General features: G+C 38.6%; 1 protein-coding gene across 13 annotated transcripts in view; it reads right to left on the reverse strand.

Moving 5' to 3' along the window:
• DGKB (diacylglycerol kinase beta) overlaps positions 1-21,688 on the reverse strand; it is a 781,129-nt gene that overhangs the window by 489,491 nt on the left and 269,950 nt on the right. For 6 of the 13 annotated variants that reach the window (XM_089315157.1, XM_051832537.3, XM_051832538.3 and 3 more), the window contains one exon: positions 1,798-1,833. The exons of 4 other annotated variants lie outside the window; for them this stretch is intronic. In XM_089315157.1, coding sequence (XP_089171283.1) covers positions 1,798-1,833 — 36 coding nt within the window. The remainder of the gene's footprint in view (positions 1-1,797; positions 1,834-21,688) is intronic. 3 more of the 13 variants (XM_089315158.1, XM_017350433.4, XM_017350434.4) reach the window with 1 other exon arrangement.

A 21,688-nucleotide genomic window follows, 5' to 3' on the forward strand; every position in this document is an offset into this window, starting at 1 on the left:
TGTGTTTGTGTGCTGGGGGGGAATACCTATGCATTCACACATTCACATATGTGTGTACCTAGACTTCAAATATTTTTACAGCTGCATAGTTTTTTAAAAAAGTGTATAAAGATTTTAAGAAATAATGGAAACTTTAAGTTAATGCAGGTCAATGCATCTTACCAGAAAAAAAAATGTAACAAAAGAATAGTTGGGAAAATTTACTTTTAAAAATATTTAAAAAGAGAAGCAGTTATTGTAAAAGCAAACGTTTGACCTACTTATTTGGCATATATGGTAACATTCTGTATCTTTGGTTATTGGAGACTCTGAAGATGAGCAAATCCAAAGAATAAACTAAAATTTTTCGACTATGTGCAAATATTCATGTTAAACAATTAGATGAAATGACCAACTTCCTAATGCTTTTGTCACTTGCGTGTGCCATTTAACAACTCTATAAGTATTATTATGATCATATTAACTCATTTAAAATAGAAAATGTTTAATTTTTCTCTCAGATGAAAAACATTTTATTTTAGACATACTTCCAAGTAAACATTTTGGTTAAGAAATAAGAATTTTAAGTGCTGGTGCTGTGGCATAGAAGATTAAGCCTCTGCCTGCAATGCCAGCATTCCATATGAGTGCTGGTTCAAATCCCAGCTGCTCCACTTCTAATCCAGCTCCCTGCTAATGGGCCTCAAATCCACTGGAAGATGGCCCAAGTGCTTGGCCCCTGCGCCCTTGTCGGAGACCGGGAGGAAGTTCCTGTCTCCTGACTTGGCCTGGGCCAGTCTCTGACACTACTGTCATTTGGGGAGTGAATCAGCAGATGAAAGATTTCTTTCTCTCTCTCTCTCTCTCTCCCCCTGTAACTCTGCCTTTCAAATAAATAAAATAAATCTTTTTGGAAAAAAATAATATAATTTTAAACAATTCAATGAGATAGTCTACACTGATTAGAAAACAACTTTTTGGTGGGAAGAGGAGTCATTGTGATACTTTTGTATAACTGAATCCACATTCTCTGGTGGTGTTCATATATTACAAGTGATACTTCCCCAAGCAAGCTGATTTGAATTAAAATTTTAAGAGAAACAATAGCCTTTGGGCATTTCCTGTAGAGATAATAACAATTGAATAGGATATTGTCACAGAAAAATGTGGAGGCTTTCCTCTTTAATGGAAAGGTAATGCTTGCCCCCCCCCCAAAAAAAAAAAAAAAACCACTGTACCAATCTCTACGTTTAGTTTCAAAAGAAAAATCATTTATTCTGTGACTATACAGTATTCCAGTGACTTTCTGTAAAATGCCACGTGCTACATGATTCATGCAAATGGATTCGTTTTAATGCAATGGAGACTTCAAAGTGAGCAAGAGCCTCTCAAAAATACAGTATCACTAAGACTTGCATTTGATATCACTTTGATATCTCACAGGGCTTGAATGGTTTGCACCTTCTATCATGTGTATGCATTGTAACATGACAAATAGAAATGACACTACTTTCATACAAAGTGGCCACAGCTCTTTGCAAAATAACCCTTATTTTTCTTGATACACTGTGTGTCATGATTCTCTGTTTTCCTAATGCTTGGCATAAAGATAAGTTGGAAATTCTTTTAGCTTATCCCTTCATTGAAAATACAAAGATCACCATTTCCAAATATCAAGACAAATGAAAGATAAGTTATACAAATTAATATCAGGAGGGCATTGAGACAGTCTCAAATGTTGTTCCTAACAATAAGAGCTGAGCTGTATAATGACCTGTAATCGCAAGTGTGAAAAACTGCTTTTTTTTTCTTACGCACCTCAGGAACCAAAACTCCTGAAGTGGGCAGAGTCTGCTGAAAAAGAGAAGTTCATATTAAAGCTGAAAAAAATCAAACTGAAAAAAAAAAAAAAAAAAACAACAAAGGAGGTTCTTATATCACTACACACCTGTGAAATTAGTGAGCACATTAAAAACATACTTCCTTGGTATAATTTTTTCTGAATTAAATAAGTGAATATCTTGTCATTAAACAAAGTGTGTTTTCATGCAGGGTGGATTGCTTTGGCAAATTATTTATCCAAAATACAAATCCATCTAATCAATGAACATTAGTCAGCATCCTTGGCTGGTTTCAGGGACTTCTCTCCAACATGAACAAATTCTATTTGCCTTCTGGAAGGACTCTTTTCCAAGTCCATTTACCCTTTATAAACAATTTCACAAACTTTTTAAGTCTGCATCTTTGTCCATCCTACAGTTGCATTTCCATCCAGTTTTCATTTCTTCCTATGAATACTCAATTTTTTTGGATTTAGACAGTTTATGGTGCTGATTTTATTTTATGATACTGTAGAACTCAAGTATCAAATGGATAATGAAACAAATATCAAGACTTTTATGTGGTAATCATTGAAAACAAGATGAGGTAAAAGGCATTAAAGCTGTTGTCTTCACAACAGTGCATCATTAATAATCTAAGAACACCATGCCCTCTCCCCTTTCTTAGTCACACTGGAAAGGTTTGCATTCCTCTTTGTGTTTTGTGCCCAGAAACAGAGACAAGGTTCTTGAATTCTAAAATCCTGCCAGCTGTGGGACCTAGAACACAAGACATGAGCTTGGGAGAGTGTTTGACAAACCACACACACAATCCTAGCTAAAGGTTTCCCATGATGATGGGATGAGAAGCAAGTTGAATGGGAAGGTAGGGGTTCCCTGGTATTTGTGTGTCCCTGGAAAGAAAGCCACAAGCTGCATATTGCATTGTCTTCCCCTCATCCAAGATATGCCAGGTAGGTTCTGGGTGGATGTTAGATCACCAAGATGGGTCTGAAAACTCTGAAGATACCACTTTACTTCCTTACTCAGCAGAAGCATAGAAAGGCAGTAAGAACCAAAAGAACAACTGAACCTATGTGAGGTATGTCCTCAAAACTGTGCAGCATGGCAAACAAAGGACTAGAAGAATCCAACACTGCCCAAAGTGTTAAGAAGGAGAAAGAATGTAGAGTAACCCTGGATAAAAATGTAGGTTTTCAGGAATGCCACCCAACTAAGAAGACATTTGCACAATGCAATGAGAAAATGCTGCACCTGCAGATTTCTAGGCAAAGAATTCATGAAGTCTGGAGCATGACCTCTGCTCAAATGTTCCATGGGAAGGAGAATCCTATGGAAGTGATTGTTGTTTTGAAGGTGCAGTCTCAACAGATCTGGCAGGGCTTTCCTTGAAAGTTTCCTGGTTCTGTAATATTCTTGACTTTGGAGTCCACGTCAGCTTCATAGCACCTGGGACAAGGAGTGCTGAACAAAATATTTGTGCTGGTGTCTAAATGGGCAGGGCCAAAGCTGTTTGTCAGCCTTAGGGTCTTTCTTTCTCAGTCCCAGGTGGAAGCTTGAAGCCTGAACAAACACTGTAAGACAGCCATGGAATCTTACCTTCTTACCAATTTATAAATGTTTCTTCTCCCTGCAATCCAGACTAGGTGCCCTATTCTTAGGGATCCTGACCTTGTCCTATGCCAGGAGACTCAGATTCTCAGAAAGCAAGACCAGACCCTCCTCAAGAAGCCTGCAGAGCCTGGGTCACATATAGCTTCTACCTTGGAAGAGTTGTGCTCACTCTGCCCGCATCTATAGCAAGCAAGCACTGGGAAGCCAAGTGAAAAGGCTCAGCATAACCACATCATACAATGCAAGAGGTTCAAGTCTATCCTGTCCCACCTTCACATCTACCCCACTAAAGACAGATAAATAAATGTAACCTATCAAAGGTACATCTGGAATAACTGTGACTATTTGAATGTGCACATTACACAATGATTGTGAATTTTCTTACTTGCGAGAACAGTGATGTCTCTTGGTAGAAAATTGTTCTTAATGGTAGAAAACAGCTACTGAAGTATTTAGCGATTCAGCATCACACTGCATGTAATTTACTTTCAATATTTCAACTTAGGTGGTGGATGTTTGGACTGGTACTTATGATGGAAGTTAAGAAGCCCATGTCCTACATCAAGGAGCCAGAGTTCAGTCCTGGCTTTGGCTCCTGACATGAGCTCCTGCTACTGAGCACCATGGGAGCAGCAGGTGGTAACTCTATTAGTTGGGTCCCTGTCACTCATATAGGAGGAGAAGAGGATTGAGATCTTTGCTCCCAGTTTGGGTCTTGCACAGCTTCTGCTGTTGTGGGCATTTGCAGAGTGAACAAATAAATAACTCATCTGTCTGTTTCTTTCTGCATCTCAAATTGAAAAAAAAGGTTCAATTTAATTATACGTATAGTACTTAATATATTGAAAAAAGGTTCAATATAATTATGCATATAACATAAAGTATAAATACAAACATATATGTATTATATATACAATATTATATACAGATATATTATGTGTTATATATACATATATGTGTGTATATAATATATTGTACACATATGTGTAATACAAAATAGACATGCATTATACATAGTGATATATGCTCATACATACATAATTATACATGTATGTATAATAGGCATATATTATATGTGGTATATAGTATGTACATAGGTATAATATACATTGAATTATACTACATAAAATGTATATTTAATATTTATTATATAATGCATATATACAGCATGCGTATGTGTGTTATATAAGGGGACTTCAAAAAGTTAATGGAAAATGGAATTAAAAGATATTGCAAAATTTACATGAACTCTTTGAAACTCCCTTGCATATAGTACATACAGAATATATCTCTGCTATATATGTTTATGCGTTCCTGCATACACACATACAAATACATACTAGTTCACTGTATTGTGTTTGAGGATTTGCATAAAAATGTTGGTGAGAAAACTACTTTCTCTTTACCTTCATACGGTATCTTTAATGACTTAAAACATAAAATTTTTCTGCTACTAAATAAAACCTATGTATATTATCCCAGGGAAAACAGTGTGGTCTCTAGTTTTAGAGAGAAGGCAAGGAGTAGGGGGAGAAGAGCAATGAATACTACTTTTGTGGAGACGTAGAGGTCTCTTTTTAACAAAGAGGAAACAGAAGTAAGCATTTTGGCTACTGAGTAAAAGGAGCAGAGACAGAGAGGGAATTGCTAAATGATAGGCAAGGGGTTCTTTAAGGAGCAGCTTTTTAGCTGGGGCTGAAGCCTACACAGAGAGGCATTAACTATTATGGAAAAACACAGAGATGTGGGTTTTGTACTCACAGCTGTCTCCAGTATGAAAACCTACAGGGTCTGAGAAGGTAATACAAGTGGGTGAACCCGACACCACCACAGGTAATGAGCACCCCACTAGAAGACACCCAGAGGAAGCAAACAAAACACAACCTTGACAGCTGCCATTGATCCTGATCTCTGCCCCTTGGTGGAGCCTTAGCAATCCGTTGGCATTACTGCTCAAAGGCAGGCACATTTTTTCTGAGAGAGTGGGCACTGGAAATGGGTCTGGCAAAAACAAAGTGGGACGCCAAGGAGACATGGGCAAGATCTGTCCCTACAGCTCTGAGAAGGGCAGGCAGTTGACACAGAATGAGTTACAGGGGAGAGAGAGCCACCAGCCCAGACCACAGCTGTCTCCATTCACCATCAGCCTTCTGCGAGCCCCTCGGTGAATTCACACGAAGACTATGGTTGATGAAAGCAATATAGATGTGAGCCACGCACAGACACAACGTGTAGACCATCTGTGTATCAGATGGACATGCATATCAGTAGCTTATTTCTGAATCACAACAAGAATACCACAATTCCGGGGTTAAAAAGAGAAGAAGCCTAGCACCCAGCATCTACTTAGAAAACAAAATCAGATATTAAAGTGCTTCTGTTTTAAATATCAAGATGAGCAGGGCAAATGATTTAGTGTTTTTTTGCAAATTATTATGAGTATATAATTCCAAACGTTATATATTTTTAATCAGAATTAATAGAGGAACTCTATATTTTTATTTAATCAAATGTGAGGTGTGACTACAGAGGGATGTGATAGGTTTTATTTAATCAGTATCCTTTTAATATTAAGTAGAATACACTGTACAGATAATTAGGTTAAAAGATGCATTTGCCTTCAGGGCACTTATTAAGTTCAAACTAATATCAAAGAATTTCTAAAAATCCTATTACTCTTAAGTATTAGGATATTTCTTGTCTTCATATTTTCTAATGTGTAATCATTTTAAATTGACAATTTAATCCAAATTGTCACAGGACAAAGAAAAATCTTTGGTGGGGATGATTGGAGGTTTGATTTAGTTAAAGTATAAGAAAAGTACCGTACTCACATTAAAAGGGTCATTAGTTATTGCAAGACTAAAGTGAGATTAACAAAATCATACCTTGCCCCTATATAGGAATGGTCATATTTTTGAAAAATGGCTTTCATATTTATTGACCCATTTAATATTCCCGCTAAACCAAGATGCTCCAGTTTTCTGACTGGGAAACTGAAAATCATATAGGTGAGAGCAGCCCCAGAAAATGAGGTCAGGGACAGGATACTGCTGCCTTGACCCCACACTCTGTTTATTCAAAGAGCAGCCACAAGAAATCATTTTTTGATTACTTTCTTAGATATGTCTCCATTTTTTAAAAGCTTCTTCTTTAAAACTTTTTATTTGCTCATTTTTATTTGTTTTAAAGATCGACAGACAGGTGAACAAAGACAGCTCCTCCTCCGGTTCACTCCTCAAATACCCACCACACTGTGGACAGGCCAGGCCAGACTCTGGAGACAGGAACTCAGTCAGGCATCCTGTGTAGGCAGCAGGGACCCAACTCCCTGAGCCATCACCTGCTGCCTCCCAGGATGCACATGAGCCGGAAGCTGGAACTGAGGACAGAGCCAGGATTCGAACTCAGGCATGGGATAGGCCCAGCAGCAACTGCTATATGCATAGCGACCTTCTGTTGATGGACACTGACAAATACGCTAAGTTCTTACAGGTAAGATAAAATGCAATTTTATTAGAAAATGGCATTTATTTTTCTTCAATCCAACTGGGTGTCTCTGGTAAGGAAAAAGAAGGCAGAAACAAAGAAACCCAGGGTAGAGACAAGAAGCTGTGTCTTCACAAAGAGACGCACCCCTCAGTAGAAGGGGCAGTCATTTTTCCCTTCACACAGGATAATAAAACGTTGAGGGCATCTCTAGTACATCGAAACTAAAAACATTTTTAGTTCCACAGATTTTATTTTCACATTTCAGCTTCATCCTTTGTTTATACTTTGTGATTTTGTGGTTTTTTTTTTATTATTTATTTATTTGAAAGCCATAGTTACACACAGAAGGAGAGACAGAAAGAGAGGTCTTTCATCCACTGGTTTACTCCCCAGATGGCCACAGCGGCCAGAGCTGAGCCAATTCGAAGCCAGAAGCCAGGAGCTTCTTCCAGGTCTCCCACATGGGTGCAGGGGCCCAAGGACGTGGGCCATCCTCTACTGCTTTCCCAGGCCATAGCAGAGAGCCAGATCAAAAATGGAGCAGCCAGAACTGGAACTGGCACCCATATGGGATGCTGACACTGCAGGTGGCGGCTTTACTCGCTATGCCACAGCACCAGCCCCAATTTTGTGGGTCCTTACTTGTACACACCCACATGTAATTACACCATGCAAGTTTTACAATGAGAGTGAGATAGGAATGATTTTAACTACAGTTGTCTTTCTTAATATCTTAAAGGAAGATTATATTTGTGTATTAAAAGATGTCTATCACAAGGATCATACATAGTTTTTCAGGGCTGGCATTTGGAATAAAAACGCCACTTGGATAATTGCATTCCACATGGGCATGCTTGTCTTGGGTTCTGGCTCCTGTGTTTATGATCTATCTTGCTGTTAATGCACACTCTGGGTGGTAGTATGTGGCTCAAGTGGATGGGTTCCTGTTACCCATATGGGAGACCCAGATTGAGTTCCATGCTCTTGGATTTGGCCTGGCCAAGTCCTGGCCGTTGAGGTCATCTGGGACTGAAGCAGCAGGTAGAAGATCGTTGTCTGTATCTCTGTCTCCCTTGCATTTGAAATAAAATAAAAATAAATAATTTAAATATATATATTTATTTTCCACCAAGATTTTGACATCCCAATTCAAATGCAACTATTAAAAGTAAAATATTCTAGGCCGGCGCCGTGGCTCAATAGGCTAATCCTCCACCTTGCGGCGCCGGCACACCGGGTTCTAGTCCCGGTTGGGGCGTCGGATTCTGTCCCGGTTGCCCCTCTTCCAGGCCAGCTCTCTGCTATGGCCAGGGAGTGCAGTGGAGGATGGCCCAGGTGCTTGGGCCCTGCACCCCATGGGAGACCAGGAAAAGCACCTGGCTCCTGGCTCCTGCCATCGGATCAGCACGGTGCGCCGGCTGCAGCGGCGGCCATTGGAGGGTGAACCAACGGCAAAGGAAGACCTTTCTCTCTCTGTCTCTCTCTCACTGTCCACTCTGCCTGTCAAAAAAAAAAAAAAAAAAAGTAAAATATTCTAGAAAGAACAGATATCACATTAGTATCCAGTGTCCCCTGCCTAACTACTTCTCACATAAGTTATTTCTGTGCATGCACCAACAGAAAAGTACTTTAACTTTTGGTAATGGTTATGTAACAACTATTAAACTATAATTGCTCACAAAATCATTCTATCCTAACAGTAGTGATTGCAATCTTTAATCTATATTGGCCAAGTTTTGTTCAAAGGCTATGAAGAGCAGGGAGCAGGCAGCTCCCTCCTTCCCCATTCTCTCAAAATCTGTGCCCTGCACAGCTAGACAGGAAATTCAGTTCAACCTCCAGAAAATGTACACCTACAGGCAATGGATGTTGGAAAAACCTAAGGGGCACCACAAGTTTCAATGGAAATGCTTAAGAATGTATCTTTATAGAGATGTCTAAATGTTTTCAAACATATACGTTGAACATGAAAGCATTCAGTGAGAATGCCTAAAACTCTTTCCAGTGATTAATTAACAAGAAATAGCCTTAGAAATGAGAAGCAAACCTTACACTCATAATCACTGGAAGTCAACATGGTTATAGCAATATTCTGCAATTTGTTTTAAAAGTGTGACTCACAGTAAAAACAGTAGAAGCCTCTCCCCCTGCCACTCCCACTCCTGATATATATAGTCTGTTCTCTCTTCACTTCTGTCTCCTTTCTTTTTTTCCATTGCTATTCTTTCCATTCCTTCTTTAAATTATGGTCCAATTCACTAAATTTATTGGTAAATATTACCAATGTTAGGTATTGCAAGCATTGCTTCTTCCATTTACAAGTTGTGTGATTTTTGGTAAATTTCTTACTCTCAGAAAACTTATCTTTATTCAGATATTAAGAGGGCATCATAATGGCACCTCTAGGACTAAAAGACTAATATCTGGCACACTGAAGTTCTCAATGAATAGTTGAGCTGCAGTATTAATGTTAAAACTGAGGGGTGTGCCTTAGTTTCTACTGCATGCTAAGAACTCAGTACAAAAGCACTGGCTACCTTTTATTCAACAGAAACCACTTGTGTTGATAATAAGTGATGATGACCAATAGGATTACTTTACATATTTTAACATTTAATGGTCAACTTTTAATTTATTATTCTTATTGGAAAGGCAGAAAGATACACATTCAAACACATGTGCTCACACACACAGAGCAACAGAGAGACAAAAAACAGATCAAATCTTTCATTCACTCATTCACTTTCTAAATGTCCACAACAGCTGAGACTGGGTCAGACCAAAGCCAGAGCCTGGAACTGCATCTGGGTCTCCCACATTGCTGCTAGGGACTCAAGTCCCTGCTGTCTCCCAGGGTGTACAAGAGCAGGAAGTTGGACCCAGAAAGGAAGCCAGGGCTCAAGCCAAGGCTCTCCCATACGGCATGTGGGCATCCCAAGCAGTGTCTTAAAAACTGTGCTAAACATCTGTCTTCCAGATTTATTGTTGTTTTTTTTTTTTTAATTAAAGCACCTATAAAAAGGAATGATGCAAGACAGACGAGATTTAAAAAAAAAAGAAAGCTGTAGAGAAGTGGAGGGGAGAGAAGTTCTCAGAGATAGGAGGAACAGTCATTGTTCTTTCATCAGACTTAGTCCTTTCCAAAGTCTGAATAAGGAAAATAAAGAAATTGAGGAGGGGCTGACACTGCGGCCTAGCGGGTAAAGCCGCCGCCTGCAGTACCGGCATCCCATATGGATGCTGGTTCAAGTCCCAGCTGCCCCACTTCCAATCCAGCTCTCTGCTATGGCCGGGGAAAGCAGCAGAGGATGGCCCAAATCCTTGGGCCCCTGCACTCGCGTGGGAGACCCGGAAGAAGCTCCTGGCTCCTGGCTTCGGATCAGCACAGCTCTGGTCATTGCGTCCATCTGGGGAATGAACCAGCATATGGAAGACCTCTCTCTCTCTCTCTCTTTCTCTCTCTCCCTCTCCCTTTGTGTGTGTGTGTGTGTGTGTGTGTGTGTGTGTAACTCTGACTTTCAAATACATAAACAAATCTTTAAAAAAAAGAGAGAAATTGAGGAGAGGAAAATTGGGATCTGACAGTTAGACAAACATCTCCAAAATATAATTAAAGGCAACATTTTCAGATTCTCCCTCAGAACCCTTAATTCATATACACGTAACCAACAGCTACCAATTTATGAGTATATGTGCATTTATGGAGTGATGTGTGGGCACGTTTGTGATCAGGGTCTCAATGTATCTGGCATCTTGAAAAACGAAACCCATACAATATAATTGATTAGCATACATGAAGTTTATGGTCATAAAATTAACATATAATATTTCCTATTACACCTAGTCTTTCTCTCTGCTAAAAAAAAAGCCTGTTCTGCATGTTTATCCTTGTGTGTTGAGTGTACTCCTGCTCTCTGGATAGAAAAGTAATGAAAGGATATCACTCATAGTGTTTCAGACTAAGACTAAATTTTCCTTTTCATCATCCCTGGAAAATACCTTGAATTAAAAATCAAAGAGGTTATAATGGAATTTGTTCTCATCCTTTGACCCTCTAAATATCCATTGATCTCATGCCCAACTATTTTCTAACCAGGTTAAAGTCCAATTCTGCACTCATGTCAGGCTAAGATTCAATTGAGTTAAAATTTACACTGACTGCCAGTCAACCTTATCATGAACTTTCATTATGTGCATGTAATTAATTGCGTCCAACGAACAATATCAGGGCTGAGTTATAGACTCTTTTCCCCCGACCATATAATTAGAATATAATTACCCACAGGATATCAGAATGATGCAGGACCTTTCCTCTAAATGCGCCCTCATTAGGAAACAAGTCTCCATGTGCATTTATTCAATCAGTGTGAATTAATTAAAATGTTACTGAAATCAAAGAGGGTAGCAATAAAGAGTTTCTGACTCTATTAAGAGACTATCACTTGAGATCTGCGTGCACAGTTTAGGTTTAAGTCCATTTAGCTCAAAGAGCAACTTTGCCATATAATATTGGGTGCATCCAGTGTACAAGGAGATCTGAGTAAATGAACCAGAACGTGTCACTCCCTTTGAAAAGAGGACAGTACACAATGGTGAGAAAATCTTCAAGAATGGAGTATGATTTTAGAGGCCACATAATTCTCTGATAATTCCATGAAGCTGTTATCTTCAGACATAACATACGTGATGGACAAAAGACATTTTTAACCTGAAGTATCTCAGCAATTATGTGTGTATCTCATGCCTTTTCTATTACAAATCAGACATATTTGCTCTACCATGGTTTGGGAGACAATGGGAGGCAATTCCCCGGAGTTACAAAAGCTCTAATTATTCTTGTCTTTTCATCGTATAGCCTGAATGACTCAAGCTAGCTCAAGTTGTCTCAATAGCATATTTTCTTTAAGAGAACATTTGTATGCACCTAACAATATCTTCTTTCTAAAGTGATGTATAATAGATCACCCCACACATTCAGATTATATAAAACATGGTGAAAAATACTTAAAGACACATGGCCAAGAAAAAACAGCAGTCTACCCACACAAACAGCCTATCCACGAGCTTTCCACCTGTGCTTCCCTAGTACCTGGCATATAGTCATAGTCTACAAAGATTTATTGAAAATATCAATAATCCTTATACAAAGGATTGATCAGCTTTAGTTAAGAACAATACCAAAACAGTAACATAAAAAAAAAAAAAAAACTTCAGAACTCTACACAATTAAGTAATATACGTACGCATATTCTCAAGCTTTCAATGTTATCACATCTTGCTCAGGAATGTTTAGCTTTACAGGGCCGGTGATGTGGCGCAGTAAGTTAATCCTCCACCTGTGACACCTGCATCCCACATGGGCGCCGGTTCTAGTCTCGGCTGCTCCTATTCTGATACAGCTCTCTGTTATGGGAAGGCAGTGGAAGATGGCCCAAGTGCTTGAGCCCCTGCACCTGCATGGGAGACCTGGAGAGGCTCATGGCTCTTGGCTTCTGGTTGGTTCAGCTCTGGCCATTGCGTCCACTTGGGTGTGAATTAGCGGATGTAAGATCTTTATCTCTCTCTCTCTCTCACTGTCTGTAACTCTACCTCTCAAATAAATAAAATCTTTTTTTAAAGAAATGCTTAGCTTTAGAAATAAGGTTTATAAAACTCTTTAATTGCAACTGGGTCTTTGGTCTCACAATGGACCACTCGATCATGGAAAATTTTGGATGAGTACTAACATAAATTAAGTCTTAGTGACAAGTGATTATTTTTATATGCTCTTCAAGAGCAAATTCTGCCAATTTTTAAATCATTTTTATTCTTTGTCAATAACTTTTAACAACAGTATGTTCATGTATTGTTGAATGTTCTCAATGTGTGTTCCACTCCCATTCTGGTATATTCTGGTATAATGTTCCATTCAGATATTAGACTGCTCTTGGTTTAAATGAGTCCATAGGGAAGCAATGAGAACACCCTTACTAAACAAACATGGAGATTGTTTCTTTTTAAATATCAAAATGTGTTTTTTTATTTTAGTAATTAAGAGAGATAGCTATAGTTTCTTCTTCAAAATACTGTATTTGAGTCATTAAAATATCACATTATATAACGAGTTACCACTATAACATCACAAAAAATTCTACACAACATAATATGAATATTCTTAAAGTTCCATGTTGCAATAAACATCATTTTATTTTCTGGGTTAATAATAATGATATTCTACATGAAAGATTTTATTGTTTAAGCCATACTTTAAAACCAGGTTTTTATATACAGTTTAATATGTGGAGCAAATTATCTGATTCTCCCCAGAACTCTGAGAATTTTTCCTTGAAGATCTCTACCAGCAATACCATTCTTTACACATAAGGCATTTCACAGTACCATCTATTGGATAGTTTATAAAACTACAAGAACATCACAAGCTATTCAATATTTAAGAATAAGCATAAAATGCTTCAAGAGTCATCTAGAAATGGAGCACAATGCTAACTAGACACTCTAATAACACCTTAGTATCACACAACTGAAATTCAATTTTATTAGCTGGAAACAATTAAACTCGATTATCATGAGTGACAAATGACTTAAAAATTATGACTGCATGTCCCATATTGAGTTTAACTTTTATTTGATATTTGTATCACTCCCTGATGTATGTTCTTGACTCAGGAAAAATAATGATGACCGATGGGAGTAAACAGACCAAATGAGACCTTATCCATTCACTTAGCAAGGGTTTGTTGAGCAAGTCTGTACCTCAAAATATAAGTAGGCACTAGAGATAAAGACTGGGGTGATATGGCCGGCGCCGCGGCTCACTAGGCTAATCCTCCGCCTAGCGGCGCCGGCACACCGAGTTCTAGTCCCGGTCGGGGCGCCGGATTCTGTCCCGGTTGCCCCTCTTCCAGGCCAGCTCTCTGCTGTGGCCAGGGAGTGCAGTGGAGGATGGCCCAGGTGCTTGGGCCCTGCACCCCATGGGAGACCAGGAAAAGCACCTGGCTCCTGGCTCCTGCCATCGGATCAGCGCGGTGCGCCGGCCGCAGCGCGCCGGCCGCGGCGGCCATTGGAGGGTGAACCAACGGCAAAGGAAGACCTTTCTCTCTGTCTCTCTCTCTCACTGTCCACTCTGCCTGTCAAAAAAATAAAAAAAATAAAAAAAAAAAAGACTGGGGTGATAGAAGTAATGGTGATGCATAGAAGGAGTAGGAAGAACAGTCCCACAAGCAACCCTCTAAGGCCAGTTCCTGCTATGTAGAACTTGAGGCCACTGGGGGACTGAGTACTGCATCTAGCGCTCCTAGAAATGTTCAAAAATAGAAGTTGTGGCCACTGGCTTAGACAAGATAAATTATAAAGAGCATAACAGGAGAAAATGGAGTCTAAAATGGAAGCTATATATATGTTTAAGAATGGATGGAGGGCCGGCACTGTGGCTCAAAAGGCTAATCCTCCACCTTGTGGCGCTGGCACACCGGGTTCTAGTCCCAGTCAGGGCGCCGGATTCTGTCCCGGTTGCCCCTCTTCCAGGCCAGCTCTCTGCTGTAGCCAAATCCTTGGGCCCAAGTCCTTGGGCCCTGCACCCCATGGGAGACCAGGAGAAGCACCTGGCTCCTGGCTTCGGATCAGCGTGGTGCGCCGGCCGCAGTGCGCCAGCCACGGTGGCCATTGGAGGGTGAACCAATGGCAAAGGATGACCTTTCTCTCTGTCTCTCTCTCTCACTGTCCACTCTGCCTGTCAAAAAAAAAAAAAAAAAAAAAAAAAAAGAATGGATGGAGAACTAGGAATGTAGTAATATTGACCAAATATGGCTATAGTGGTTGAAAAAAAAAATAACAAGTAGAAATCACTGGATGAGTGCTAGAGAATAGAGAGAACATTTTGGACAGTGTCCAACACTGCAGGGGATTCAGAATTGGAAGATGCCACAGGTTAGGAATGGCCAGCCCCTTCACCTTAAGGGAAACCCTATGAACATGATTTTCGCCTTGAAGCCCTCCGGGTCCAAGCCATGACTAAATTTTCCATACGAATACTGCATTTTTTGGAGCTGGCCCTATCCTCTGTTTCTTCCCCTCCTCCAAAGATTTTTTTTTTCCAACAAAGCTTTCCTTCGTCCATAAATCAGATGAAGCTAAATTTCCATTTTCTGCTTTGCCTCTTGGGAACCTAGCCTAACTGGATTTAGTAAGGGTGGCAAGAGTAATTACAGATACATTTTATGGTCAAAAGTTAGACTAAAATGGGTTATGGAAGAAGTCAGAGAGGGATTTGTAGCGTCTCTACACACCTGTATACACTTATGGTGATGTAAAGAGGCAGTCAGGACTCTGATCCATGTGCAAATACAGGACATAACCTTGCACAAGCGAAACAGAAAGACTTCTGCTGGTGTGTCTTCTACTGCACACCGAGAAGAGTGGAAGGGAAACTGGATTGCTGTACTCAAACCATGATGCCAACTTACACTAGCAAGTTGGCTGACACCTTGTCCTAGTTTTTCTTATTGTAAATTCGGGAATCCATATATCATTAAATATTATGACAAGTCCCAAGAAAGTAGAAAAACGGGGACTTCCAGTAGACAGAAGGCAGGAAATACTAGAATGAAAGGTACTGTAAGAATGAAGATGCTGAGGACTCCAGGATCAAGGAATAGTAACAAAAGGAAATCACGTGGTGATCCTTGTAGGGTGAAACAAGAGTAATGTCATCAAGAATATGATGCTAGGTATGCAGGTGTATTCCTCCAGGATTCGGTTTTCCTTGATGTATTAGTCCCAATAGGCAATGCTCTTGAGAGGGTTAGCAACAGATTTCAAGTGCCAATGTCATGTGTGCATCAGATGGCAATGGAACTGTCCTTGCTCTACATAAGGGAAATGCAAGTTCAACTAGATAATAAAAAAACCACAGGAGTGATTCAGTAATCACTACACACAAAATTGATGTGTGGACCAACAATCATATATGAATTAATTCTTCTGCAGGTTGCAAGTAAAAGTTGAGAAGAGACAAGCTATATTTTATAGTCAAACAGAGGAAAGCATGTACATAAATACTTTATGATCACCACCCTTTCAGCAGTAATCTTTAAAACCACAGGCTACCTTGGCAAGGGGAATTTATCCTTGAATGTCTAGGGGCAGTTGAGAAAGTTTTGCTTTGGTTGTATTCAACATTTATAAATTAGGACGTGGGAATGAGCTAAAGCATTTCCTCTACTCTAATGCTCTTAGATCTAGGTATTTGTCTAGATTACATGTCTGACAGCTATTCAGCCACAACTTGTGGCAATTTAATCTCACCAATTGGACAAGGCATTGCCAATACTGGGTATAATAATTTTCTAAATATTAGTCAAAATGGATGGAGAAACTCAGTTTCATTGTTTATTATTTCTTGATTTCTTATAAGGTTTTTGTTTCTATTATTTCTTAGCTATTTGCATTGGTTATACAAAACAGGAACTTTTTTAGCTAACACGTTCATCTTTACCTTGATTCGTGACTTTAATTTAAAACCATTAAAACAAAACTTTTGGTAGTTTAGATCTGTCAACATTTTCTTATATCTCTCCTCTTCCAAGAAAAAGACAAAAAAATCTTGTCTAAGCAAAAATTAAATTTTAATCCAAGTTGATTTATTTTTGAATGTGTATGGTGTAGAACTGATCTTATTTTTATTTTTCATGTAATTATACAATGATATCAATACAACCGATGCTCCACCAGTTGTGATTTGTACTGTTTTCATATATTACATTAATACATGCAGTACAATATCTCTTCAGAATTTCTATCATTTTCAATATCTTCTAGAGCCACTAACTGCATTATTTTGATCACTGTAACTTTAATAACTTCAAATGATTTTTATAGTTTTTTAGAATAGATATTCCCTTATTTCTCCTCCTCAGAATTTTATAATTATACCATGTTTATGCACATTTATTCTTCTTGGGAAACCCTGGAATCATTCAGTCAAGTGAAAAACATTGCATGGGTACTGCACCAAGCAAATGAATTAATCTGAAGAGATGTAGTGTTTGGGTTTTTTTTTTTTTTAATTCAACTTGATTTTCCTCAGCATATTTAAGACTTAGTAGAGTACTTCAATTTTATTTACTTGTTTTTGGTTGGAGATAATATAATCTCATTCCATTTGGTACATTTGTATGCACTGTAGGAGCTTTTTTTTCACAGATTTTTTTTTTTTTAATTTGAAAGTTGGAGTTAACAAAGAGAGAAGACAGAGAGAGTGAGAGCTTCTATCTGATGGTTCACTCCCCAAATGGCTGCAAAGACCAGGACTGGGCCAGGCTGAAGCCAGGAGCCAGGAGCTTCTTCTGGGTCTCCCACATGGGGCCCAGGTCCCAGGGGCTTGGGCCATCTTCTGCTGCTTTTCCAGGCGCAGTAGTAGGGTGCAGTCTGGACAATGGGATGCTGGTACTCCAGGTGGCTCCACAGCGAGGGCCCAGGAAATTTTCTCAATCCTCTTCCTCAGCTGACAGATTCCTAGCTCTCAATGTTGATTTTGGCCTAGTCTGATGCTGATAGTTTTTAGTTTCTACTATGCAGCTTATTTTTTTCCAGATCCCTTCTTAGTGTAAGAGCATTTCTTTCAAACGAGTATATTCTAAATTAGATGCTTCCTTTGTTATTCTTCACAATGGAAGACGATTGCTACTTTAGTCTCATGCAATGAATCTTCATGTGTGGTGGCTGCCTAACGTTTAGCAGTCCTGCTTCTCCCATGTGCTCTAGTTGTAGAACTGCTATTTTCTCTATACAACAGCTCTACGTTTCACACTAAAACACTCTAACCATGAGCTATCAGTCAACCTTGACCTGTGATATAAAAAAGCAAAACCAAGGGAAACAAGCCCTACCATTCTGACTATTGCAATCCTGTTAAGAAGTAGTCCCCAATATTATATAGAAGACATTAATCTCAGGTTTGAATAACAATAAAACATTTCCTTTAAGTTAAAAATATCAAAACCATATTTTTTTCTTATTGCTAAGGTTACTAAGAAACTTCAGAAAATTTTGTAAATTACCTCTGTTAACATTTTAGGGTATTGAGACATGGATTTTTAAGCTCTAATTTGATTTGGGCTCACACTTACTACATTTTTATTTTGCTGTATAGTGTACATTTATACACGCTGCCTGAAAAATTGTTGACAGTAACTTGCAAAATAACCTAAATAATTCACCAGCATATAATCTCACAGACTCACGTTCAAATCAGAGCCCTATATGACATTGTTTTGCTTGAGTCCAATTCAACATTGTTAGCTTTTGATATTTTAATCCCTCTTTAGAAAATTTCCATATTTGGTTTCATGTTTTAGATAGACAACCTTCCAATTTATGCCTTAGGATCAGCTTTTTGTTTTGGCTTGTCTATAAATTGCCACACAGCTAAATGTGGCATGAGTATTGTTTCCTTATAAAACAATCATAATTGCCCTGAGTACAGCTATTTTAAGTGGAAATATCAAGACAACTTATAGGAATATATTTACAGCTATATTTAGAAAAAAATAAACTTCCTAGGCTCAGCATGTGGCAAAGAGTGCTAAACGTATATCTGAGATTCAGACATCCCATATAAGTACTGTATCAGGTCCCAGATGTTTCTGATCCAGCTCCCTGCTAATGTGCCTGGGAAAACAGTAGAATATGGCCCAAGTGCTTGGGTCCCTGCCATCTACATGGGAGACCTGGATGGAGTTTTAGGCTCCTAGCCTGAGTCTGGTCCAATCCCAGCTCTTGCAGTCATTTGGGGAGTGAACTAGCAGATGGAAGTTCTCCCTCTTTCTCTCTCTCTCTCTCTCCCCCTAACTCTGCCTTTTCAAAAAAATTTTAAAAATGAAAAGAAATAATAAATTCCTAAAAATAGAACCCTAACCTATTAATTTAGGCTGTAAAAAACCTAATTGGCCATACAACATTACTTTTCTTCTAGACTAACCCTTGTTTAAAAATATACATTTTTCATATAAAATACTCTAAGTCAGCTGAACAAAGGGTTTTGCTGAAACCAATCAGCCAAGCTGAGACAGGGTAACAAATAAACGATTCCTCCAGTGTGGGTGATGTGATCACCTCTTAGAGATGTCGGGTCTTTTTCTTTTGCTATATCCTTTCAAACCATGTGGACATGAAGAATACCCCTACCAAATTAGGCACATTGCATTTCATAAACATTATAGCACACTAATGCTTAATATGTTCCCCACAAGAATTTGAATCAGAGTTTCATTCTATCCACTCAAAAGCTAAATAAAAAAGCAGTGACCCTTTATGAAGAACACCTTGAAATTGAGTCTGAGTTGGATTTTCAAAATATGTGAAAAAAATGAGATCTCTTTTTGCCTATCATTACTATGATGACAATTATGAATTGACCTATAATGAATATTAATTAGATGAATATTAAGTAATGACACTGATGAAACATTTATTGAGCACTGACAATGTGCTTTATCCCTACTCTTTCCATGAAAAAAAAATTACCTAGGTACCAACCTTTGGTAGGTTACATAAAGGATTTTAACAAAATAGTGAAGCCTTGAAAAAGTTGGTAGACCATGTGTATTATGAAAAAAAATGCATGGATTTTGAAAATTAGGTCGTAAAATAAACTTAGCTCCACTTTTCTGCAAACTTTGATGTACTTTAAAGATAACTTCAGTAACTGTGGTTAAAGTTAAAGAGGTAAATGGAAAAGAAGGCAAAGCAGCCAAAATCACATAACCTGAAACGTAGAGCTCAGTACAGAGAGACACAACCTCAGTCAAGCATTCACACCTCTTCCCCGCCCTCCACGCTTGTTCCAAAACCAGGCTGGGAAGTAACCTGGCAGAGAATTCAATATCCAGATTTCCCAGGCGCCTCGCTCCCTGCATGCACTGGCTGATGTCTCGCATCGTGAAGACTCCCTGGTTGGGGATAAGTGACAGAAGAGCCAGGAAGGTGTCCTGGTGCGGGGACCATGGGAGAGAGACACCAGGCTCCACTCCCTAACAGACCTCTGACATCGCCAAGGCGTACAGAAACACATGCTTCGAGGAAAGAAGTCGCACACTCCATGCTATTTAAGACGCAATCACCATATTTACAATGCATAATTTAGTAGGATTTTTTAAATTGTGGGAGAGCAGGCAGGATGAGAAGAAGAGGAGCAGCTAATGGGACATATGGCTCTCTGAGGGTGTTACAAGTGGGGCTACGTAGATGGCTGCTTCAGCAACACCACGCCTTGGCCAAGTTCTCAGAGTTAGAGTGAAGAGAGAGAGAGAGAGAGAGAGAGAGAGAGAGGTAGAATTGGGGCAATTGGAATCAGATGGAAAGACAATTTTTAGAATTTATATTTTCCAAATTGTTCTGTTTCCTCTTTGTGAGCTAACAAGCTTTATTATTTATCGTGTTGGTATTTGTATTAACTCTATTCTTAAAGCTTAATAGGATATAGTCACAAGAGGAAGAATTCCAGGAAGAGCACACCGCCTTTGGTCCCAAGGGTATTGGTGATACTCATTCTTGTTTCACAAGGTATCACCTCCTGCTAACGCATATTACTTCTAAACCGGCAGTACATTTGTTTAAAAATGACATAAAATAATCACAAAATTAATTTTACATGCTTAAAGAATTACTCATTTACTCTCAAACAGATTTTCTGTTTAGCAAATTACTGTTTCTGATTTGGAAGTAGATAAGTAATACAGAATTAAGAAAAAAAAAGCCTGCAATATGATGCATTTGTGGAATAAGATAACACAATACAGAAAACATGGCACTTTGCACCATTGGTAAAAGAATAAGCATTTTCTATAAAGATGTTCCCTAAGGTGTTACTTACAATAACAATATACTGAATTGGGAAGATGATGGATACAAATGTTCTTCCAACTAAACTATGAAAAGGCCCTTCAATGAGATGCTGCCACTACATTATGTCCTATAGTCCATGGAAATATAGAAGACTTAAATGCATAGCTTAATTGTTAAAACAGAATTCCAAGTGACATAGTCAGTTTAATTACAAAAGTGACAAAAATATAAAAATCAAGAGAGTAATTTTAATCATGACCCTATTTGTATATTAACAGTGATTCTGTGTACGAAACTTACAGATTTTTAACATTTTTCTTTTTGTATTACTTAACGTGTTTTTATTTAATGGTGAATAGTTATTTAAAACTCACTTTTAAATTCTTGCATAATATCTATAATTACGGTAATATTAGTGGTATTGATTGAGCATGTACTACATAGAGTGCACAGTTCTAGCGCATTTTCATAAATTAATTCCTTATGTTCCATTTTACAAATGAAATTCAGAGGGACAAAATGTTAATAACTTGTATCATATAAAAACGCAGTGAAAATGCCAGGACACAAATAGAAGGCTGCCGAACTGCGATCTAAAGTGGATGAATCGATTCAGTCTCCCATCTACAACGTATAGAGAAACAGAGAGTCCAATTGCTTCTTAACAAAGCTTGGCCTTTGTAATTATCTTCATTATTCTGGTGGGTGGGTGCTGTTTGCTGCTGATATTTTAATATACATCTTCATGATGAGTGACGATGCTGATCATCTATCCTATGATTGTAGGTCTTATGTTTGTTTAGAGCTTTTGTCTTTTGGAATTGGATTGTTAATCACTGTTTTGTATAAATTAAACTTTTATATTTTAGACACAAGTCACTTGGAAGAAAGGAAGGGAAGGGGTAGGGAAGGAAAGAAAA

The sequence above is a fragment of the Oryctolagus cuniculus genome, chromosome 16 (genome assembly GCF_051225735.1).
Source record: "Oryctolagus cuniculus isolate XC-2025 breed Fujian yellow rabbit chromosome 16, ASM5122573v1, whole genome shotgun sequence".
NCBI lineage: Eukaryota > Metazoa > Chordata > Mammalia > Lagomorpha > Leporidae > Oryctolagus > Oryctolagus cuniculus.